This window comes from Nyctereutes procyonoides, unplaced genomic scaffold, assembly GCF_905146905.1.
Source record: "Nyctereutes procyonoides isolate TBG_1078 unplaced genomic scaffold, NYPRO_anot_genome, whole genome shotgun sequence".
Taxonomy (NCBI): Eukaryota; Metazoa; Chordata; class Mammalia; order Carnivora; family Canidae; genus Nyctereutes; species Nyctereutes procyonoides.
In genome coordinates, this window is record NW_026575126.1 from 27,163,551 (window position 1) to 27,188,908 (window position 25,358).

A 25,358-nucleotide genomic window follows, 5' to 3' on the forward strand; every position below is an offset into this window, starting at 1 on the left:
CCATTGGTTTGACTACAGTATGTGGAATTCAGAGTGTCCCTTCCTGTTTATACATACACATGTACACACACAGACACATGCACACTATAGGACTAGAACTCTCATTTCCTGGCTATATCTTCACTGGTACAGTTAAGCAGATTCTAAAGTAATCATCCACAAAATTCAATGCCAAATAATGTCTTTCCTAGAGAAGATTTGCTTAATTTTCAGATTGGTCATGTTGACTAAGTCTTGTTCACCTTTCTGCAGAAGACATCAAACACTTCACTGGAGCAGTAGTATCTTAAACTGAGGTGATCAAGCGTCTTTTAGGTGGGCATCAGGGGTCTCAGATCTGATTCCCATTTACAAAATATCTTTGTAAGATCTAAAATATGAACGAAAGGCATCAGGGAAAGAGGAAAGAAGATGGGTCATCAAATCTGGTTTAAAAGTGAAATACTTAACATTCACATTAATGGAGGGAAGACTTTTACTGACTTCATGGAGTCAGTACTTTTAAGATAATGTCTATTTATGTTAAACTGATACATATTTTTGGGGATCCCTGTGTGGCGCAGCGGTTTGGCACCTGCCTTTGGCCCAGGGCATGATCCTGGAGACCTGGGATCAAATCCCACGTCGGGCTCCCGGTGCATGGAGCCTGCTTCTCCCTCTGCCTGTGTCTCTGCCTCTCTCTCTCTCTCTCTCTCTCTCTCTCTCTCTCTCTCTCTCTATCATAAATAAATAAAAATTTAAAAAATAAATAAATAAACATGCATATTTTTAATTAAAAATTTGCAAGTAAGACCTTTAATTAGAACTTTAAGCTAAACAGCCCTCCCGCCATTAATTGATGCTAGTTGTATTTCATTATCCTAAAACTAATATCATTTTTGAAAAAAAAAGAAAAGCATAGAATAGTGGTTAAGAAATAAGACTTTGGAGCTCCAATCCATGGGTTCAAGATCTGCCACTTACTAGAGGAGACGGAACAGAAAATTGGCTGGTACATAGTAAGTGCTATATGCATTATTTGTTAAATTAAAACTAAAATATATTTAAGTGGATTTACATGAAAAATCTCCATCACACACATGCAGTGCAAAACTGGTCGACACTCAAAGCTCCTATGCGTGTATTACAGGAAATACAGGAATGGTGAGGAGAAATGATCAGATGTTTGAGTGATCAAATGATCATGGGTTCTAATGAGAGAAATGGGAGTGTTTTGGTGTACTTTTTGTTCTATTGGAAAGTATCAATCTGAATAACAGGAGGACAATGCCAGATTAATCTCTCTATATAATTAGTTTTTCTAATAAACCTAATTCTCACCTCATTACAAAAAGACTCTTGGGAAGAGGAGGCATAATGTTGTTTTCTAAATTTGGTGTTTTTTTTTTTTTAACTGAACAACCAGATACCACAGATGGTCAAGAATGTCTTCATCAAAAATCTGTCCTGTTTAGTCAAATAAATATTGTATCCTCTACAAGTAACAAAGCCTTAAGCTAAACAATTCTTAATACATGTGTGATATAAGTTTTCAGATTCTGCAAGTATTTATTGCAGTATTAAATTATTAAATGATGTACTGCATGCCCATCATGTGCCAGAAACAATACTATGCCCTAACTCAGCAAAAAATAAATATCCCTGGAAAACTCACTTCATGGTGCATGTACCTCAGTGGGAGAGGGAGACAGAGTGATGAAAAATAAACAGGTGAATTTCAGTTAATGACCACAAAGAAAAAAAAAGCAAGATGGTATAAGGTTAAGGAGGGAAGGATGGATCAAGTCTTCCTTCATTAGAAAGTACAGGAAGTCATCATTAAATGATGAAAAGAAGCCAGTCATACAAAGAGCCAGAGGAAGAGCACAAAAAGAAGGAATGGCAAATGTGAAGGTAGAAGTGAATTAGACTATTTAGGAAAAGCGTGGAATTTTAGGAAAAGTGTGGAAACCCAACTAGATATGGTGGGCAGGCGGTTGGGGCGTTGTATAAATATCATACAAGAAGATGGAAGAGAAGATAAAGAAAAAAAAAGATGAAACAAGAGTCAGTCCATGCAGAAATTTATATTCCATGATGTGACATTTGAATATTATTCAAGTAGAATGGAAGGTACTAGAATGGTTAAGATAGGGAAGGATGTGACTGAAAATATTTTCCAAAGACCCTTTGGTTTGCTGAGTGGATAGTGGATAGGTGGGGGTGGGGGGGGGAGAGGAAAAGTGAAAGTACAACACCAGTTAGGAGGTTGATCCAGGAGCAAGGGTGAGGGACAAGGGCATGGGCTCATAGCAGACTGGTAACAGAGGTCGATGAATTAGAGATATGTTCTGAAAGCAGAAGCCATAGTGCTTATGAAGGTTTTAACTCTGAGATTGGGAAAGAGTGGTGAGAGAAGGGGAGATCGTCATTTGTTTCTACTTAAAGATGCACTGATCCTATGTGTGACATGTGCACAATAATAAATTGCTCTTCTACATCCTTCCTTCTCAGTTGCCTATATTGGCATCATCGGTGGTTAGCCTGTATTTCCTTGAACTCACCGATGTCTTCAAACCTGTGCACTCTGGATTTAGCTGCTATGACCGGAGTCTTAGCATGCCGTATATTGAACCAACGCAGGAGGCAATTCCATTCCTCATGTTGCTGAGTTTGGCTTTTGCTGGACCTGCAATTACGGTAAGAACTGCCCCCCAATGATGTTTGTCAGTCTCCAAAAACTAAGAATGACCATGTTTGTGTAATAAACGCGTTAAAAACAAAAAGTAGAACTTGAAATCTTGAAACAGAAAGATCATGTCTTTGAGATATTGTGAAAATGACATGTGACTTAATAGTTGAAAATCACTGGCAATAAAAGTTAAAATTGGGTCGCCTGGATAGCTCACCGGTTGAGTGTCTGCCTTCGGCTCAGGTCTTGATCCTGGGTTCCAGGATCGTCCCACCTTGGGTTCCTCGCAGGGAGCCTGCTTCTCCCTCTGCCTATGTCTCTGCCTCTCTGTCTCGCTGTGTCTCTCATGAATAAATAAATAAAATCTTTAAAAATAAATAAATAAAAGTTAAGATTATATAATTACAAACTTGATGGGTCTCTAATGTTCAGTTTTATAAATCGTTCTCAAAAATGTTTGTAACTACATAATTCTCCTTGAATAGCTAGTATGACATTTCTGATATGCTTCCTAATTAATGTGTTGATTTGGTATCTGAAGTCTGGAAAGCTGGAGGGGAAAAACAAATAATTATATAGCCAAGAACTTTCTTCTCAAAAGGCATGTTGATATCACTTACAGCTAGATTTTTTTTTTACTGGATTAGCACTTTTTATTGATTATGAGCACTGAACATCAACAATTATAAAGTAGAAAGGGCATGATTCACATTCCTGGCACGTTGGTGCACACAGGCACGCACACACAAAAATAAAATACTAGATGCAAAACAAGCATTTGCATTTTTTTGCATTTTTAAATATATACTATAAAGAAATGCCCTAACCTACTGAAATTAAATTTCAAACATAGTTATTTTTAGTTTGCTAACTTACACATTACGAATAAATGCATTTTCATTAATTCATTAATAAATAAGACTGGACAAGCCTTTCTACCATCTCTTCTGCCCCCAAAATCCTACATAAAGAACAAGGAACATGTTTCAAGGTTAATAATATTTATTTCTACCAGTAAAAGCCCTTAGTTTGCTTTACCATGCTCATGAATGTCAGAGGAAGTGGTTATTAAATGAAAAGCTGTATTTGAATGGAAGTTTTACAAGATTCCCTAATGAATTGGCCAATTCTGGTTCAGCACATCAACAATTTTAGAAAAATCTGTGCATAGACCTTCCAAATTCTATACTTTTATGTATCTATGAATTTGTTTTTTAAAATTTCCCGTGTTAAATGATTATAGCATATGTTTACACACCAAATAAATTATACAAAATATTCTCAGAAGATAAAAATCAGAACTTAATATTCCATAGAATTTTATCAGACTTAAAAGTTCTCAAAATACTTTGTAAATTAATGAGTTATTTGAACTCCAGTTAACCCCAAGGTGACTGGAACTATTAATGATGTGCTTGGAAATAGCTGAGACTCAAACTAATAAAACATATTTAAAGTGCAGTATTGCTCAGAATAATAGCATTTTCCTATCATTTCTCTAATGACTTACTAAAAAATCCATATCATCAGTCATCTGACAAGAGCAAAAAGAATATATGCTTTAAACTATTACACCAGATCATAAATAAATAAAAAAAAATTTTAAAAAAAGGATCCCTGGGTGGCGCAGCGGTTTGGCGCCTGCCTTTGGCCAAGGGCGCGATCCTGGAGACTCGGGATCGAATCCCACATCCGGCTCCCAGTGCATGGAGCCTGCTTCTCCCTCTGCCTGTGTCTCTGCCTCTCTCTCTCTATCTGTGACTATCATAAATAAATTAAAAAAAATTAAACTATTACACCAGGAAGCATTTCTCCTAGTTGGGGTGTAATCCCCAAATTTATTATAATAGAATATTTGAAATAAAATTCTGTACAAATGTTCATGACTGTGTTGATATTAAATACAAGACCATTTGATATTTAATCATTTAAATAATTTTCTCTTCATATATCCAGAAGCCTTTCTTCCCTAGGGTATTTTATTACATTTTTAAGAAAGCAAGTCTAATTGTAGCACTTGCTGCTGGAACTCACACTGATCCCTTTGCTAACACTGTTACATGTCCTGGGAACAATGACCTTGGCCTCAACACTGTGTTCCTGCCGCTGTGACTCCTTCATTTCCTTAATAAATATTCAACATGCAATTTAAGGGTGTTTTCTGGGGCTTCTGGCTAAAGCTTTCTTTCTTGAGCCCTGAGAAATGACAGGGCAAATCTGAACCTGGAAATCCAGTGCCAATCCCCCCACAAAGGACCCACTGAATCTAGGGATCTCTACAGGGCCTCCAGAGTGGCTGCATGCCTCCTAATGAAACAAAAGGCAAACTAGGAAACTTTTTATACTCTGGGGTCCCTAAATTCCCTCCTATCACTTAGAGCTCTGTGACACTCCAGGGTGTCAGTGGTTCTTTTCTTCCACACTGGGTTTGTAGCTGTGGGGTAAACACACAGTGGAAAACCAAATCCTGACTTTACTCACATCTAATACTGCTTTCACATCTTTCTCCCAGATATATATCATACTTCGTCCAGACTTCTTTCCAATTCCATTTTCTCCTCTATCTTTAAGGACTTATCCCAAAGTCCCCTTGTCCTGGACCCATAATTCTGTCTCTAATCTTACTACATAGTTACTATTCTAATCTCCTCTTTTCCTGAAAGTGAAAAATAACAAGTAGACTCTCATTGTCAACCATCAAGGATACTCTGCTTTTTTTTTTTATCTATATGCTAGGATAAACCTGTTGCAAAATGGGGTGGTGAGTGGAGGAGGGAAAGCAAGAGGAGTCCTTCATTTCAAAATGATTTTTAAAACCCACCTCTGATAGGCATTAAGGAGGGCACTTGATGTGATGAGCAGTGGGTGTTACATGCAACTGGTGAATCACTAAATCCTACCCCTGAGACTAATAATACACTATATGTTAACTAAATTGAATTTAAATTTAAAAAAAAAACTTTTTTAAAGCCCATTTTTGTGAGGAGAGGCATTTCCTGCTCTCATCCATTCACTTGGAGAGAAGACCATGTAAAACAAAAGACCTCATGTCAGCAATAGTCTTTAAAAGAATCTTTATATGAACAAAAGAAGATCAACTGATTTTTGATACAGGCATTTAAATATAAATCACTTTGTGTTTGCTTTTCAGATTTTTAAAAAAATGCTTGGAGAGATGTTTTAAAAATAACTTGTCTCTGTGATGTTGTACAAGAAACTGTAAAAATTCCTTTCGTATCTGTGAAATACATTTTCTTATATCTCTGAAATTGCCCTTAAAATGGAAAATTTCATCCTTAATATTCCCTTTTCATTTACTTTAAAGTGATAATGAAATAAGTATTTTGTTCAGTCCTTTGGAGATTGTATCTCCAGGAAAACAAAATAGGATATCGTAAATCTTCATAAAGTCTATATGAATAGAAAAAAACGTATACTTTCTCATCCCTGGAAGTACATTTTTATTACAAATTTTTTTCATTTGTTTTTATTGAAGTTCGATTTGCCAACATATAGTATAACACCCAGTGCTCATCCCATCAAGTGCCCTCCTCAGTACCAGTCACCCAGTAACCCAAACCCCCCACCCACCTCCCCTTCCGCAACCCTTTGTTCATTTCCCAGAGTTAAGAGTCTTTCATGGTTTGTCTCCCTCTCTAATTTTTAAAGGATAAATATATCTAACCTGTTGGGAGAATTCTATTGGATTTTGATTATAGTTCTTAGTTTTATGACAATCAAAATGTACAATATTAAATGTATTAGGGTTTCCAGAAAGATATTCAACTGGGATCCCTGGGTGGCTCAGCGGGTTAGCGCCTGCCTTCGGGCCAGAACATGATCCTGGAGTCCCGGGATCAAGTCCTACATCGGGCTCCCTGCATGGAGCCTGCTTCTTCTCCCTCTGCCTGTGTCCCTGTGTCTCTCTCTGTGTCTCTCATGAATAAGTAAATAAAATCTTAAAAAAAAAAAGATATTCAACTGCATATTTAAACACTGAAGATACTACTATAAATATTATACTTTCTGTCATTTTTTTTTTGGTTTCACAAGAAAGATTTATTTGATTGTGAGTTCTCCCTGTGGTGGCTATTCCTAGGGCCATGTCCATATGCTTAATAAAAAGAAATCTATTTCTCACCATGTCTCCCCCACAGCAGAGTCACTTCAGAATCTCTTCCAAAAACCCACCCAAGATATTCAACAAGAAAAAAAAAATATTTTTTGGCCTGTGTACAGATAAAATAGGATACTGTGAAAAGATGCTTGTCACAGACTGTTTTCTATTTGCAAATGACAAAAGCAACAAATAATTTTATTGTCAGAGCCTAAACTCTGAAACCATATTTGAGCACAACAGCTTGCCATTCAGAATGAGGAAACAAGCAGAAGCATTTAGAAATACAACAGGAAGCATCTCCCTTCCCCCTAAGGCGAATTCCTTCTTTAGACAAAATTGAACCACTTTGAAAATTCATGCAGTGACATCTAGATCAAGGTTAAGTGAATAGAACTGTGAGGAGAAAATTGATGCATTTCTTAGAGAGGACAGTTGGGTGATGTCAAAATAATGACAAGAAACCTCGATCCATAATCAAGCCAAATAGTATTAAAGAACTCTCTTGACATATGAGTTCTAAGCATATTAAACAACTAAAATAAAACTCCTGAAATCTCAAGGTCATTTGAGATAATGGCTATTGTGTTGTATGATAAGACATATTTCCCTAATGGCACTACACAAATAAAATCTTATATAATTTAGCATTCCTGGTCAAAGTATGCATCATTACATACATAATTAAAGAGAGGGGAAAATTATTCTCAGGATTATTTTTGGGGAAGTGAAGATGAAATCATCTTTTAACCATACAGCAATGCATTTCAGAAGTGAGCGGTTAATTTTCTTTGAAATGATGAATTTGAGATAAACATTATCTTACTCTATGAGTGTGTATAGTACGCCACATCTCTCTATGCTGAATATAGGACCGATTGTGTTTCCAGGTCTAACTTAAAATGATAATGTAGGATGATATTTTTCAAGAAGTATAAAGAGCTAACTCACTCTTCAATGATTTGGAAAAAAAAAAACATGTTTTGATGATTTCTATACGATGGATCTTTAGGATGTTTATCACGTTTGCCACGTGATTTTCACACATGTGGTTATTGGTAGAGTTCCATTAATAAAGTTATTTTTATACAAATTAAGATTCTTTATAATTGCACACATACCACAATACCAACAGAACTAAGTATAGCAGATTGAACATTCAAAACAGAAGACTTACTGCCATTAGTTTACAAGAACTATAATCTTAAATACTTGATAAAATATAAGTTAAGCTGGTAATGAGAACTGGGAAGTTTATCTAGGGAAATCTGTTTGAGCCCCTTATCGTGACTATGACCTTGAAAGAGACTTCAGTGTCTCCAAAAGTTGACTTTTCTCAGCTCCAAACATTTCTACCCATCAATATCACATTTCATAATAATCCCTTAGGCACAATGATCTTAAATATTTGAATTTTTAAATAAATAAAACTCATAATTTCAAATCTTGCTATTCTTATATACCATAACTAACAGCCGGAATGCCCAGGATAATTAGCCAACCAGAAACCCAAAGTGAAGGTAACAAACACAAATCCTATGATGCCAGGCATTGTGTCAGATTGTGAGAATTAAAGGTAAATGAGAAATGTCCTTCCCCTCAGGGGGTTTTGGTCTAGTGAGAGACAAACAAATGAACAGTTGAAGTGCACTTTAACCAAGCTATGCTAAAAAGGAGGGATGAGATGCTAGGGAAGCTAGGAAGGGGATATAATTCAATTTAGGGTGCTGTAGGATGTTTCAAGGAAAACTTCCTGAAGGAAATAATGCCTAACTGTATTGGGTCCCTTCTTTGATGCCCTATGTCTTAGAATCCAATAGCAAATGCACTTTTCTTTATCTTAAAATCTTTACCTGATATGTTAATCCTTCTAATACTACAGTATGACATTGTCCATTGTAAACACATTTTCTTTTCTTTCTTTTTCTTTCTTTCTTTCTTTCTTTCTTTCTTTCTTTCTTTCTTTCTTTGTTTTCCTTCCTTCCTTCCTTCCTCCCTTCCATCCTTCCTTCCTTCCTTCCTTTCTTCCTTTTTTTTGAAAGAAAGAGAGAGAAAGCACAGGGTGGGGAGAGGGAGAGGGAGAGGGAGGGAGAGAATCTTAGAATCTCCGTGCCCAGCACAGAGCATGATGTTGGAGCCCTGCCTCACAATCCTGTGATCATGACCTGATGCCAAAATCAAGAGTCAGAGGCTCCACCGACTGAGCCACCCAGGGACCCCAGCAAACACATTTTCTAATCTTATACCTAAAAAGTAGTGACCTGCTTACCTAAATTCTCATGTAATCTGCATTCTCCAGCAAAATAGCTGCCAGCCACATGTGGCTAGTTCCATGTTGTCTAAACTGATTTAAATTTTTAAATACTGAATTAAATGCAGTGAAGTGAAATTAACAATTTACCTCCTCAGTTGTAGTAGCTAAAGTTCAAGGCTCCATAGCCACATGTGGTAGTAGCAGCCCTATTGGACAGGATGGAAATATTTTCACCATCACAGAAATTTTTATTGGACAGCTTGGCATTAGATAGCACCTTTCTAACTTCATGCATGGCTTCCATGGGTCGAACTTTCTGTTCAATTCTGAACTGGTTTATTGAAACAATATGTTAGTAAAATTTCCTAATCCTAGCCCTGGTGCTTACTTTATTCCTCCTCGATCTCACCAGCCATCGTGTTTTTGTGCTTTAAGAGATGAAATGCCAAGACTCTAAGAGTTAGGCAGAGTCAGTCATCGTGCAATTAATCAATTAGGCATCATCCCTGGATGTTGTTGAGCAAAGGGCCAAAGATTGAGTGCTGCAACAGCATGAAAATGCTAGGATAATATCACACCCTTGGCCAGTATATAGGTACCCAGAAGATCCAACCAGTGCTCTCTACAGTGTTCTGATTGCTTCTTCTCACTACTCCCTCAACTACTCAGGAGACATTGCTCACATCTCTAACGCTTTTAAGAAAAAGACATCTCTACCTTGTTGAACTGATTATGTGTTAAGAGATAACTTGGAATTCATTTGTACCCATTGAGTCCATTCTGAACACTATCCTGTCTTTGCAGATTATGGTAGGGGAAGGAATTCTCTATTGTTGCCTGTCCAAAAGAAGAAATGGGGTTGGACTGGAGCCCAACATCAATGCCGGAGGCTGCAATTTCAACTCCTTCCTTAGAAGAGCTGTCAGATTTGTTGGTGGGTGTGGGGAACCACAAAGAAAGGAAATGTTTTTTTTTAATAGAAATGTTATATTTAATTACAGATATTAAATCTTTAAAGCTATAATTTAAATGTATAATTTCGGGTACATGATGAGTTTTACATTATACAAAAAAAAAAAAACGTTAAAACAGTAAGATTTGGGCTTTGTATCTGTAATGTGTTATTTACAGCTATAGTCCTTGTTTTGAGAGCTAACCCGCCATGCATTTCAGTATATTTCTGGTCTTAGCTGTAGTTAAAGCATAAATTTAGTTTAAAATGGTTTCTCTGGATGTGTGTTCGTTTTTGAAAGTGGAGAATAAATGTCAGCAATGTCCTAATGGCCATTAGGAATGGATAACTCTTCAGAAATTAGTTTAGCCACATCAGTGATTCCATTTCAATTCTCTTGGACTGCTCATCCAGAAGTTACTGCACATGGAAATGTCACCATAGAGAACCAAATTGTGGTTATTTTTCCTTAGTTATAGCCTCTAACTTTACTCCTATTTTTTATGAGATCTATAGAAAATCAGCATCCGAATCCAACCGTTATCTAAACTCTCATCTCTTGATTAGCATATGACCATCTTAATGTTAGAATCACAGGCCTTTTGGCTTTTTTAGCTGAGTTGAGAAGTCAAAACACAGTATATGACATCAATATGAATGTTTTACATTCATTGCCAGGAAGTCAGTAAAAAACTACTTCACCTGTAACCTCTCAGCTCAAAAGAATAGGTGATTTAAAAAAAAAAAGAATAGATAATTTCATTTACTATCTAGAAGGTAATTAAATGCAACCTTCTCTCCTGCTAGAGGAAAAGTCTGGTCTAAAAATTATGCATTAGACTCTGTTCCGCTAAGCAAGGTTCTTGGATGTGGTAATCCAAGAACAGGCCCCTTAGCACAAACTGAGGCAAGGAAAGAAATCTTTAGGACATATAGCTGATCTCAGACTAAAACTTCCTCAAGGCTGTGAAAAGCCTCGTGCCTGTAAGGATGGTCCATCCTACCCTAGAGAACAGTGTCCCAGAGTCAGCAACTCCATTCTCCGTGGGTCTGGAGATTGTCATGGATGGGTTTCCCCACTAAAGCATACTCCTCTCCAAGACCTTACATGCTGCTAGGAATCAAAATATAGAAATGAAGGTCCTATATCTTGAATCCCAGGTGAGAGGATGGAGAAGAAATTTGGAGAGTAGTTGCTAGGTGGGGATAAGCAGAAAAGGAAAGTGGAAACCAGGGTAATGGGCAGGCCAGCAAATGTGGTCTGGAGGATTCTACTGATGAATTTCTCAGCTGCCTCTTGCATTGATTTCTATGAGCAAATCATGAGTCAGAATCCAGACTGTCAAGTCAGAGTGAATTCAGAGTGTCAAGACAATGTAAAGGAAGCTGGCAAGTTCAGATTATGTGTATGTGAGCAGAACTTAGCTCCCACGCAAGGGACTTGGAGCAGGAATGGAGTTTGAGTGTACAACCTGCATCAGAGTCTGTGGGTTTATGTTTTGAGACTGGCCCCCAGGAGACAAAAGAAAGAATTTGCACAGGGAGATACGAGAACATCATCTCTGAATTCCAAATATGCAGGAAGTCTCCCATAGCACTGTACCCAATATATGATGATTATTTCCATGACAGGACCCACCTGCCCTCTTCTCTGTTTTAATGAGTATTCCTGGTATGACTGCAGCTTGTAGTGAGTTGGAACCAGTTCTGCAGGGTTTGGCAACTGTGGCTGGAGTCAGGAAGTACTGGGGAAAGAGCCCTGAAAGCTCAGACATGCTAAGCAATTTCAAATAATTTTGAATTTTCCTTCATTGCCCATATTTAATCCTTCTCAAATCACACAATTGGTCACCTTTACATGTCCCAGGTGTGTGACAAGCCACCTATGGCAATAATATTAAGAATGGGTCCTATTTTTACCAAAGTGATGAAAGTACCTCAAATGACGACCTTGGAGACACTCACTGCCCTTATTTTGGCAATGAGTATCTGGTTTAAAGGTTTAGAAATCTCCTATACTAATTTTCTCTAAATAAACTCAGAGAAAATGGTCTCAACAGATTTGAAGGTCACCACGGAAATGTATAATAAACATGGTTGGTGACGGCACAGCATCAGCATGAAGCACTAACTTGATCACAATTTCTTTTCCTTTTGCTTATAGGTGTTCATGTGTTTGGACTGTGCTCTACGGCTCTCATTACAGATATCATACAGCTCTCCACAGGGTATCAGGCACCATACTTTCTGACCGTGTGCAAGCCGAACTACACCTCTCTGAATGTGTCTTGTAAGGAAAATTCCTATATTGTAGAAGATATTTGCTCAGGATCTGACCTTACAGTTATCAACAGTGGCAGGTTAGAAATTGAGATTTTAAAACTTCCTGTGTCAGTGTTTTCATTGTTCATGAATAGCGTGGCATATTGTTTTAGGCTTACATTTGTCAGTCATAATGATTTTGGTTTGCTTTTTTCTTTTCTGTGTTTTTAATTCAGTGATTCCCTTAGTTATACCATAGAAACTCTTTGGTGGCTCATTCCAAATCCTTCTGTCTCACAAATTTCAGCCTCATATTCTTGCCACTAATCTTCATATCATCAGATCCTTTCATGTTTTCTGATCTACTTATGGTTTTAGGATATCACAATTAGTTTCTTTTAGGATGTTTACAATTAGTCATGACTTACAGTCACTACGCATTCCTTAAGTGGAAGACTAAGCATCAATATCTTATCTCCACTATGTGCTTTATTTTTTAAAAATCATGGGAATTTTCTTTCTGGTAGAGTTTTCTACATACATCTTCTTTGCATAAACCCAGAAGATCAGTATAGCTTCTAACCTTGCATTTTAGAAAATAAAAGACAGAAAAATTCAAGAAAATACCAATGCATTGTTAAGTTTTTTTCAGTCAGTAAAGTAAAAGTTAAACTTTTTTTGGCAAGAGATAATGTTTTGGAAGTTCAAAAGAAATAAATTACAGAAGGACAAAAGGCAATAAGTGATTGCTATAAGAATTGCATTTGTCATTCAATGAGTTCTCAAAATTGTTTTGAGTCGAAAATAAGTAAGTACCCTTGAAGAAGCAGACCTGATATTATGTAATTATACACATTCAAGTTCTCATGGTCCATTCAATAATTTTGAAGCTACCTTTAAGACCTATGTCCTCTATTCTTTCTCAGTCTTTTTACATATCTTGTCTGTGTTAAGTGGTAATCTTTTTTCTTGGGTACCAAATAATTAGGAAAACATTAATATAACTAAGTTTTATCTTTTTTAACCTTTTTTTTTAACCATTAAAAGAAATATTTGGTTTTTTTTTCTTTCGCCTGTCCTCTTCCTGTGTTCCACCTCCCCTACCTTGCTTCTTAAATCATTTAACTAAATAAGATGTTCTGTGAGTCTTGAGATGATAATTATGTGAAAGTAGAACATACAAAGAAACATTCTGTTAAAATTGGACTTCTTGTGTTTTCTAGAGTGTAAAAAATACATTTAGACTCATTGCTGTGAGAAAACAATGTTGTCTTTTAAAGTCTTATGTAAATGAAACCGTATATTTAGGAGCATAGGAAAAGCTTCAAAGCTTTAAAATCCTAGGTTTTATGATTTACTTTAAACTGACATAATTCGAATACCAAAGAACAATGATAATGTTTTCCAATCCACTTCTACTTCCAACCATCATTCCAATGGTGTAACAAAGTGAGCCCCTTCAAGTTGGCACTTTCTATTGAAAAACACATTTCTACTATTTAATTCTAATGGTGATTAGCAGTGTTTATTTTATCACTCAGATCTTTCTCCAGAAAACTAAACAGAAATTAAAGTTATCCTTATTGCCTTGAGGCTTTTAAGTTGAACATTTTAACCATCCAGTGTTCTTGAGAGGATTGTTAGCAGTGGATCTGAAATAGGAGGCATAATTTGACTGTCTTCCTTTGGCAGAAAATCATTCCCTTCTCAACATGCGACCCTTGCCGCCTTTGCAGCTGTGTATGTTTCGGTAAGTCACTGGCTCTTTTTCTTTGGTCTGTGTCCTGGGGAAAATCAGAGAAAGGACTGTTGTCTCCAAGTGACTAATTAGATTATATAGCTGTGCAATCACTGAACAGTAAACTTGAGTACAGCAATCCTTCAACAAAATTGCATTGAAAGCAGAAATTGGATGATACTGTACATGGTATTATAGTAAAAGAAATTTTCTACACAGTCTTCGTATTTACTCAGCCTGGTATACCTTCCATGTAATATACCTCATGGCAGGGTATTGTGAACTACATGAATGTTATAAATGCCCAAACCGAAAGAATTGTTAAGCACACACATACACACACATACATATGTGCTTTCCTTTCAGTATTTATGTAACAAGGAGTTCAAAGTCAGTCTAAATGTGATAAATGATAGACAATGAATTGTCATCACATCTGATTAATACAATAGCCCATCAGGTCTTATGTAAGAAAAGTGGGTTGAAATTATGTGAAAAATAGCACAGCAACTAAACAGTTATCTGGCTAATTCTACTGCTTCAATTTGTCTTTCAAACTTCCATGTAATTAAATGAGATCTGTTTTTTATTTGATGAATTTTGCTATATATTTCCTCTTTTTCAGGTATAGAACATAGCCATGGCAAGGGGAATGGAAGAGTAAAATTAATGTCAAGTGTACCAGTTAGACTTTGAGTCTAACTTTTTAATTTGATTATAATTGAATAGTAAAATGACCATTCTAACATACCAGATTTCTTTCATTTTTCAGATGTACTTCAATTCCACATTGACAGATTCCTCTAAGCTTCTCAAACCTCTCTTGGTCTTCACCTTTATTATCTGCGGGATCATCTGTGGGCTCACACGGATAACTCAATATAAGAACCACCCAGTTGATGTCTACTGTGGCTTTCTAATAGGAGGAGGAATTGCTCTGTACTTGGTAAACAATTTACTATTCTTATTTGATAAACCACAGTTTAAGTGGAAAACATGCATTGAACATTTTTGCACTGTAATAATTTTCTTGCGATGTAGTTTATAGTCATGAGAAAATCTCTGAGGCATCTCCATCCTGTGCCAAAACACATATCCCGCTTTCAGCAAAATAATTTTTTTAAACCCATACCATGGACCAGAAACTGCAACTTTAGGATTATTGCATTTTTACACACACACACACCTGAAAGGGTCAAGGACTATTTTTGCTACTATAATTTTATAGATGAGGAAAGTAAATATTAGTGAAAGTAAAGGTTTGGTGGAAGTTTATATAACTTGCCCAATAACACAAATGTAGCACCAGGATATGTTAGCACCAACTAATACTGAATTCTTTAGCAGTACTCTATTTTCAAGCCTGATCTTCCTTCAGAAGAAATATTCTCAGCATAAGAAAACTGAAATTGCCCATTTCATGCATTTGTTCATGCATTCATTCATTCACTCATTCAATATCTGATCTGTGCCAGGTACTATACTCAGCATCAGAACAGTGAGAAATAAGGTATAGCCTTGAGGAGTTTTCCGTTTAAAGACTGATAATAAATTTAAATAGTTGCAATATGCTAAATGATATATTTTGTTCATTTAGTGAACAAAATGCTTTGGGAATAGCAAACTGAAGAAGGAAGTTAGAGAAGCCTTCCTAGAAGTGATGTGGTTTTTAAGGAATAAGAAATTTTTTCTTAGAGTAAGGAAAGGAGGAAGGCCATCCAAGCGGAAGAAACTGCACATGCAAAAAGATGGATGTAGGAGAGAGTCAAGTATAAGTGGAAGGTGAGGGACAGGAGGAGTAAGAGGTAATGGCCAGGTTTCTAGCTCAGAAGACTGGGCAGATGGTGACTTCATTAGTGGACCAAGAACATGATGGAGGAAGCAGGTTGGTGGAGGTTACCTCAATTTAAAGATCAATAGACAATAAATAAATAAATAAATAAATAAATAAATTTCAATAGGCAGTTGAAGAGTTGCATCTGGAGCTCAAAAGGGCAAATCAGTAGTGGAGAAATAGACAATGATGACAAAAAATAGTGGAGAAACAGAATGATGACAAAAGTAAAAACACTGAAGCAAGCGACTATTTTTCATTTTTATAAACTAGCATGGTCAGGATTGTCACTTCAAATCTCACACTTATGCATATGCTTTCTTCAGTGGAGGAGAAAGTGATCAAAGTAAAGTTAGCATGCCAGGGACTGTGCGTAAGCGTGGGTTTCCCATGGGAGTGTTGACTGGCAATGTGTGTCGCAGAATAAGCAAGGAAGACTGAGAACTGCCTCTCTCAAGTTCATGCATTGCCTTTGCATGGATGTGATTTTATCATGTCCTGGAATTAGCCTGGGCTCCAAACTCGGAAGGATTTGGGCTTGAATCTCAAATACCTCACATTTGGCTGAGTTACATAATCTCTCAGAACCTTGTTTCTTCACTTATAAAATGAGAAGAATACTAGTTATTTCATATCATAACAAGGATGGAGCAACTATATTAAGCACAGTGCTGGGCACTGCGTGTTGAACAATATGGGCAGAGGTTACTTACGGTCTCGTGGACAATTTTCCTGAACCTACAACTTTAAATAAAATTATTAATAGAGCATTAGGTAGGGGCTGCACATCCTGAGAACTCTGGCAGTGAGAGCATATATGGATACTATTTAGAAGAAAATTTGAACCGAGAATTAAAGTAGTTGGAGAGGCAGAAGCTTGACTTATTTCATTTCTGTTTGTACCCTATGCCCTGATATTGGAAATTCATCAATTCTAAGCCAATGCTATTGTAAATTGTTCAGCACTCTATAAAATGTTAAATCATTGGGATTCTTAAGTTTAATTTGAAAAGTGTCTACCATCTATGGAAATTAGTACCCAAATAGCTATCTGCCTCTTGCTCATGTCTAAATAAGCACCTCATAAATTGAAAATCCAACAGAGATATAGTCGTCTCTGTATAAAAATTCTGACTCCAATGTTGCCATATCCAAATTTTTATCCCCCAAATCTAAAATAATAAAAAAATTAGTAGGTTGAGTATGAAGATAAGATTAAATAAAATGTAGCTCAAGTTTAGGGTACTAAAACACTGAATTGATCAGCACTGAATTGATCAAATATTACTTCCAAACTTAAGACCAAGTTAAAGGAAAGAATGTAGGTTCTCCAAACTAGTCATAATGTCTGCCCTCTCTCTTGAGAACACTCTGTACAATGCTGAATACGCAGGGCTGTGTTTGATCTGAGTTTTAACAACATTCGTCCCTGACCTCACTGCAGAACATGATGGCATGTTTTATGAATGATTCACTGTTTTATATTTTTCATACATCTCCTGCTTTCCATCATAAGGTGTGATTGAAAATGGAGGGTAAAATAAATCAGTTAAGCTATTCAGGGTGTCACTCGACAAGAGGTTCTTAAATCCAGAAAAATGAATTGCCTTGAAAAGCAGAAGAATGTCCTTATTTCTCTCATTGTCTGTCCTTTTTTCTCAAAATATACAGAGGATGAGATTCACCCAAACATCCAGTGGGATGGAGAAAGGACAGAAAGTCCAACTAATAAAAAATAATGGGCTCCTTATTTCTGAACAGTTAGTTCAAGGATTTATGATATAACTTAAATAAATTATGTCCTGAGTAATTGTAGTTTGGGTTTTTTGTTATTTGTGTTAGTCATTGGTATGGAGAGAGCACCTACCTTATTTATATGCTTCAGTGGGTCCTCTAAGACAAATGCTTAGTGATCACGTCTTCTAGTGCCTGGTGTTCATTGTTTCTCTTAAACACTAGGGCCTGTATGCTGTGGGGAACTTTCTGCCTAGCGAAGAGAGTATGTTTCAGCACAGAGATGCCCTCAGATCCCTGACGGACCTCAACCAAGACCCCACTCGAGTTTTATCTGCCAAAAATGGTAGCAGCAGTGATGGAATTGCTCACACAGAAGGCATCCTCAACCGAAACCACAGAGATGCTAGCTCATTGACAAACCTCAAAAGGGCAAATGCTGACGTAGAAATCATCACTCCACGGAGCCCCATGGGGAAGGAAAACATGGTTACCTTTAGCAATACCCTGCCCCGAGCCAACACCCCATCTGTGGAAGACCCCGTCAGAAGAAATGCCACCATTCATGCCTCTATGGATTCTGCTCGATCAAAGCAGCTTCTCACCCAGTGGAAGAATAAGAATGAAAGTCGGAAGTTGTCCCTGCAAGTTATAGAGACTGAGCCTGGACAGTCACCACCCAGATCCATAGAAATGAGGTCAAGCTCAGAGCCCTCCAGAGTGGGGGTGAATGGCGACCACCATGCTCCCAGCAATCAGTACCTCAAGATCCAGCCTGGCACTGTCCCTGGGTGTAACAATAGCATGCCTGGAGGACCAAGAGTATCCATTCAGTCCCGCCCTGGGTCCTCACAGTTAGTGCACATCCCCGAGGAGACCCAGGAAAACATAAGCACCTCTCCCAAAAGCAGCTCTGCTCGAGCCAAGTGGCTGAAGGCTGCCGAGAAGACTGTGGCCTGTAACAGAAGCAACAGCCAGCCCCGAATCATGCAAGTAATAGCTATGTCCAAGCAGCAGGGCGTCCTCCAAAGCAGCCCCAAAAACACTGAAGGTAGCACGGTCTCCTGCACTGGCTCCATCCGCTACAAAACCTTGACAGACCACGAACCCAGTGGGATCGTAAGGGTTGAGGCTCACCCAGAGAACAACAGGCCCATCATACAGATCCCGTCCACTGAAGGTGAGGGTAGTGGCTCCTGGAAATGGAAAGCCCCTGAAAAGGGCAGCCTTCGCCAAACTTATGAGCTCAACGATCTCAACAGGGACTCAGAAAGCTGTGAGTCCCTGAAAGACAGTTTTGGTTCTGGAGACCGCAAGAGAAGCAACATAGATAACAATGAGCATCACCACCACGGAATCACCACCATCCGCGTCACCCCAGTAGAGGGCAGCGAAATTGGCTCAGAGACGCTGTCCATCTCTTCCTCCCGCGACTCTACCCTGCGGAGAAAGGGCAACATCATCTTAATCCCTGAAAGAAGTAACAGCCCTGAAAACACTAGAAATATCTTCTACAAGGGAACCTCCCCAACACGGGCTTACAAAGATTGAATGATGGTGTTCAATCACTTGAGTGATCCCCAAAAGACCACGTGTTGATTCTATCTGTGCTCTGTTCCAGCAGATTGAGAAGACTTCTCATCAAACTGGGTCATCTACCATCAGCCCGGAACTCAATGACTCTTGAGAACTATTACATTCAAGCTTGTAGATTTCACATCAAGGGGAGGGAAAAGCACAATGCAAGAACCTAATTAATGTGATAATGTGAAGAATCTTAAGACCTGTCTTCAAACTCAAAAGGTTTGCAGAAGGCAGTATCAGAAGAAAGCGGTTTCCTTCAGTGTATACTATTTTACTTTCTGAATGTGCCAACTTTAGGGATTTTTCTTTATAATTGGCTGTGGGAATCCAGAACACATGTTTCCCTACAGCAAAGGCCATGCAGTATTATATATTCATTTTGCAGAATCTGCACCTAAAGCTCAGTAAGGGTGGTGCTGATTATTATAGTACATATACCATGTAAACTCTCAAATTCTATTTAGCTGTGAAATAGTGGTGTGCAATTCCTTGTCAAAGAAATGCTACTGTATTAAGAAGATGCTGGCTGCTTTGTGTTAGAATAGGACACCCCGCAGCTTCTCTGTAGTGGCTCTGTCACAGTCAAAAAATGAAAAGGTTTTGTGCATTTCTTCAAAATTATACTTTCTTCAACAACAAGAATTATGTAGAAATATTTTAAGTGAGAGGGAATAACTAATACATTTCTACATTTTTTTTTTGCTGCTTACTTTTTATTTAGGTATAGGTACTATTAATGATTCTTAGTGAGTAAATTTGCATAATTTTAAAAATACATTGTTTTGGAGTCTTTTGAAATTGTGATCATATTTTGCATTTTATGGTTCCTCATTTATTAATTAAAAACTTCTTTTGGTGTTATGGGTATGTTTTTCTATTTTTAAATCAAGAATAACAGTTGACATTCCTTGAGCAAAATACATCGCTGTGAATTTTATAAACAAGAAATCTGAACCAACACTTGACATTGTGAGTTACATTGCCAGCAATATTGGTTGAGTCTACGCTTGGATGTCTCCAACCAGCTGGCTTCGGTTGCTATCTTAACAAGTAATCCAAAAACTTCATTTTGTTCCAGATTATTAATTTTTATATCCTAGTAACCAGTAAATAGTAGGGCAACAGTAGTTGGGTTTTACCTTCTTCCTTCAGATATTTTTATTAATTGGACATCAACTGGAAGAATCTGAAAAAAAAATGCAAATTGATATTTGAAAGTATCTCACAGTATAAATTAAGAATGTATTTCTTCAAAATCTCTAAGTAGGCACAGTTTTAGTGCTTAATATGCAAACAACAGTTTTGCTACCTATCCTGAATAAAGCCTTCAGCCTAAATCAAAAGGAAACCAATATTATCAATAAGAAGAAGATAAAACCAAAACATTTGGAGGTTTTTCCAACTTAAAAATTTAAGTATGGAGAAATATTTGGTTCTTGGAATTTAGTATCAAACCTTTTTTTACACCATTTCTTAGGAATTCTAATATACACTCGATGATTGCCAAGGGGATAAAAGGTAACAACAAAGCTGGTTGATTTGATCTGTTTCATTTTCAATGAGAACAGAAAGAGTTGTTTAGAGATAAAGACTATCACATCATTATCAACTTCTACAGGAAAAGGGCAAAGCTTTCTAGAGTCACCAACCTCCTAAAGCATTAGGGATTTAGCTGAAACCAGCAGAATATTGAAAACTCTGGCAATAAAATATGATTCAACTATATCCCTTCTGGCAATTTCCTTCTCAGAGAGGGGAGTGGGAGTAAAACATTGCCTTCCCCACTTCTCGCTACTACCACCGTCACCACACTCCTACTGGCTTTTGCCATTGCATAGAGAGAAAGGTGGACTGGTTTTAGTACTCTGAAGAAAAAAAAAAAAAGCTGCAGCATTTCAGGTGCAGTAAGATGTTTCCTAATCTTTCCTATTTCTTAACAAAAGATTTTAAAGTACTTCTCTAGTCATTGAAGGGTTTTTTTTTTCTTTACATAAATATTGATATATTCTTTTTCTACTCAAAGTGCCAAAGGCTACAGTTTTTAATGACTGAACCAATTGTATCACATTGTTAAGGAAATATAATGATAGTCACTAGAACTCAGACCTCTGCATGTATATTTGATAATACATCTTTTGTAAAAAAAAAATTACAAAAAAATATTTGTTTACATTCCACTGGTACCTTAATTTAAAACAAATGAGACTAACAGGTGGTATCTCTTCTTAGTGTTCTATTTATCTGATTTGCTAATGAGAGCACTTCTTCCTGTGTTAGGCTGTGCTTTACTGAGAAAACCAAGTATTGAATAAAGAGAGTAATTATCTTTTTAAAGTAAATAAAATTATGAATATATATATATATAATATATATAAAGTATCGTGTTTAATAAAATGTTATGCAATGTTTTCCAAACTGATAAAGTTTGTAAAGTGCTATAATGTATTTTGTTAAGTACAGATTAAAGCTATTGTGTGAGTATATTGTGCTAACATCATAGAAATAAAGATTAGATTTCTTCATCAAAATTGGAACATTTTGATTTCTTTACTTTAGACAGAGTGAATGGATAATAACTTGGCTTATGGGAAAACAGCTGAGGAATTAAGAATGAATCAGAACTGATTATATTCATAATTGTTTAGAAGAAAGAGTGTTACACTCACAAAGAAAAGTTTGTCAAACTATGCTATAATGTTCCCTCATCATTTAGAATTTCTATTTTGTGCTTATTATAGGAACTCATTTAGATTTACTTAGACCTAGATTTCTCACATGTCAATGTTATAAAGTGTAAAAACAAAAATATTTCAGGGCCAATTGCTCTGAATCAATTTTTGACGAAGTGTAGCTGTTGTGCCTCTTTTCCCCAATATTATGCCCTCTGTGCCAGCTCTTCTTTAAAAGAATGCTCTAAAGGAATAAAAAAATAAAAAATAAAAAATAAAGAATGCTTTACTGTTAATTACAGGATTGTTTCCCAAGCCATTCTTATCTGTTATATGAGTTTTACTGCTGACACTCTGTACATTTCACTAGACGGTACTAACACAAGTTTTTAGACTTCAACCGGGAATTATGTTTTACTCAAATGATCCGAAAGTGGCCCACTTACTGAAACATGAAGTTACTGTCATCCAGTAATGCTACCCAGTTCATGCATACCAGGCAACTACATCACGATTGTCACCTGGCCAACAACCACGGTATGATGCTATTCATTATAGAAAATACGTTGATTTTAGAGATGCTAACATTTGAATAATGAAGTGTATTTTATAATGGTTGAAATACAATATTGAAAAACTGGGTCTGCTTTTCATCTCTAAAATGGGGATGTTTGGCTCTATTATCCTTTCTAAAAGATATCCTAAAGTCTTTTCTAAATTTCTCTAGATAATTATTAAGCATTTTATCCAGAGAGCAAAGACTAGTGTCAGAAGAATAAGAAATAACTTGCTGGTCTAACATGACTAACTAATGAGTATTGTTGTCTTTGATCATACAGCTAATAGAAGCAAGACAATGGGGTTGCTAAGAGCCTACATCAAGCATTTTGTTATATAATATGTCAAAATAGGTGATTTATATGCGAGTAACCCTGATACTAGTATCTTTCTTATCAGGTATCAAGTGAGTGCATTCTGGATTATATACATAAGAAGGATCATTAGGGAATTATATCATTCCTATCTTTTACAGGTCAAATCTTTACTTAATATCTGTGGGTCATTTTTATTATAGTTCGAAGAGAATATGAAAATGTATGCATAGTTCAGAGAGTAATTTAATTACAATAATATGTCAGAAGGAAATCAAAAGGAATTGAAATGGTTTCATCTAAAAGGAAAATGTAACTTGAAAAATGGATAAAGTTCTGTTTATGACTGAACATTTCATTTTCTCCATTTATTGAATGTGTTTCCTGCATTTAATCTGTAGAAAGCTTCTAAAATGCCCCAGGATCAAATGTTCCAGTTTAAAAGAAAACATAGCTTTCAGTAATAGTATATTATATTACAGGTAAGATCCAATTATAGGAAATCCCCAGTGACCATACTTTCTAATTGCAAAAGAATATCTAGATGAGTCCTCTGGTATAGAAATGACTCTTATTTCACTGTCCATACCCTTGTTAGTCAATGAAAGCTCCCAATTGTTTATGATTGTGTACTGTAGTCAACAATAATAAGGACAAACTGAGCAAATCTATAGTCTACCACTAATTCTATTTAATAAATTTGTTGAATGCCCATATCACCTTCTTTACTGCCCCTACCTTAAGATTCTTAGTCACTGCCTTTGAGGAGAATCCATTTAAACTTTAATGTTAGCTTTACAAAATAGTACAACTGATAATTGGGAAATGGGTTTGAAAAAAAAATGAGAATAATATTCCTGTAAAATCTCTTTTTTTCCCTTAATCACTTCAGGATGCTTTACACGCAGGTACCACCTTTTAGAAAGAATGCTAGATAGTCTCTATATTAGGAACTCTTTCTTCCTCCCATGTTATGATTTATACCTTCCAGCCTGAGATATCCCTCTGAGAAAAGGTACATCATCTTTGAGTACTAGGAAAATCTAATTCACACCACTCCCAGCTCAATCTTTCCCATTATGCATTTAAATTAAATAATGGCAGATATTTCTAAGGCACAAAAATAAGTATTTAATAAAATCACTCAAAATGGCTTAAAGATTTAAATGTAAATATAAGGCTATAAAACTTTTAATAAAAAAAAATACAGGAGAAAATCTTCAGGACCTAGGACTAGGACCACCTTGGTTAGATATGTGGTTTGCCAATATTTCTTCCAGTCTGTATTCTATCCTTTCATTCTTTTAACAGGGCCTTTCAAGAGCAAATGTTTTACATTTTAATGAGGTCCAATGTGTCCTCTCCTTTTGTGGGCCACGTTTTTAAAATCAAATCTAAGATATGGAAAAAATCCTCAGAGCTCAACAATAAAATGACAATAAATGCAGTAAATATCAAGTAACAATAAATTAATAATGGTAAATATTAAAGACTAAAAGAGCAAAACAGTAAAATAAGAAATGAACAAATGCATGAAAGGACATCTTACCAAAGAAGATACAGAGAGAGCTAATAAGCACATGAATAGATGCACATCATTAGTCATTTAAGAAACAGAAATTAAAACTGCCATAAGATATTACTATAAACATATAATAATGACTAAAATTAAAAATAATAATAATACCAAATGCTGACAAGAATGTGGAGGAACTGGATCACTTATCCATTGCTAGTGAGAACGCAAAATGGTCTAAACACTCTGGAAACAATTTGTCAATTTCTTTAAAAAAACAAAACTAAATATATACTTATATGACACAGGAACTACATTGGGAGTATTTTCCCACAGAAATAAAAACATGTCCACACACCAAAAAGGTGGTACCTACATATTTATCTCAGCTTTATTACTAATCGCCCCAAACTGGAAACAACCTAGATGTTCTCCCAAGAGTGAATGGTAAACAAACCATTGACTATTACTCAGCGATAAAAATAAATGAACTATTGATAGTGCACAACTTGCATAAATTTCCAGGGAATTAAGCTGAATGAAAAAGCCACTACCAAAAGTTTACACACTTATGATTCCATCTCACAAGACAGTGCAGATATGAGCAGCCCACATGAAGTTGTTTTGCCATCTTTAACACACAGCTTCCACAGTTGGTCCAGTTGCCATAATTTCCCAGCAGGAGTGGGGTAGGAAGGAGGAATTCTTAGATATACAACTTTGTCTTTAAGAAGATATAGAAGTTTTATTTGTCTTGTCTAATCTACCCAATGGCACAAACTAGATCACCTTACTGCAAGAGAGGCAGCATGTAGTCTCTAGCTGAGAGGCCCGGGGCCCAGCTAAAAATTTGTGTCTTCTCTAACTAGATGAGAAAGGATGGCTCCTGGAGGCTAAGGATCAGTTTCTGTCATACCAGCTTCGAGACTCTTCACAGTAGGACAACAGAGCCTTATATTTCACTGTTTCTCCATACAAAGCTATTTGCTGCAACATGCCTGGTGTCTTCATTTGTGTGTATGGGAGGGGCAGTAGGTAGGCATCTGTGTGTGTAGCTTATTTTTAACTCTCTGGAAAGTCTTTGTTCCCCCTTTTAAAGTCCCTTTTGTCCTTCAAGGTTAAATAAATGTCAATATTATTTTACTTTCAGTTTTT

General features: G+C 36.5%; 1 protein-coding gene across 1 annotated transcript in view; it reads left to right on the forward strand.

Moving 5' to 3' along the window:
* PLPPR4 (phospholipid phosphatase related 4) overlaps positions 1–21,685 on the forward strand; it is a 41,790-nt gene extending 20,105 nt beyond the window's left edge. The window contains exons 2-7 of the mRNA XM_055339308.1: positions 2,494–2,679; positions 9,847–9,976; positions 12,159–12,354; positions 13,949–14,006; positions 14,767–14,940; positions 17,788–21,685. Of these exons, the coding sequence (XP_055195283.1) occupies positions 2,494–2,679; positions 9,847–9,976; positions 12,159–12,354; positions 13,949–14,006; positions 14,767–14,940; positions 17,788–19,113 (2,070 nt within the window). The 3' untranslated portion in view covers positions 19,114–21,685. The remainder of the gene's footprint in view (positions 1–2,493; positions 2,680–9,846; positions 9,977–12,158; positions 12,355–13,948; positions 14,007–14,766; positions 14,941–17,787) is intronic.
* Positions 21,686–25,358: the final 3,673 nt, after the last annotated feature.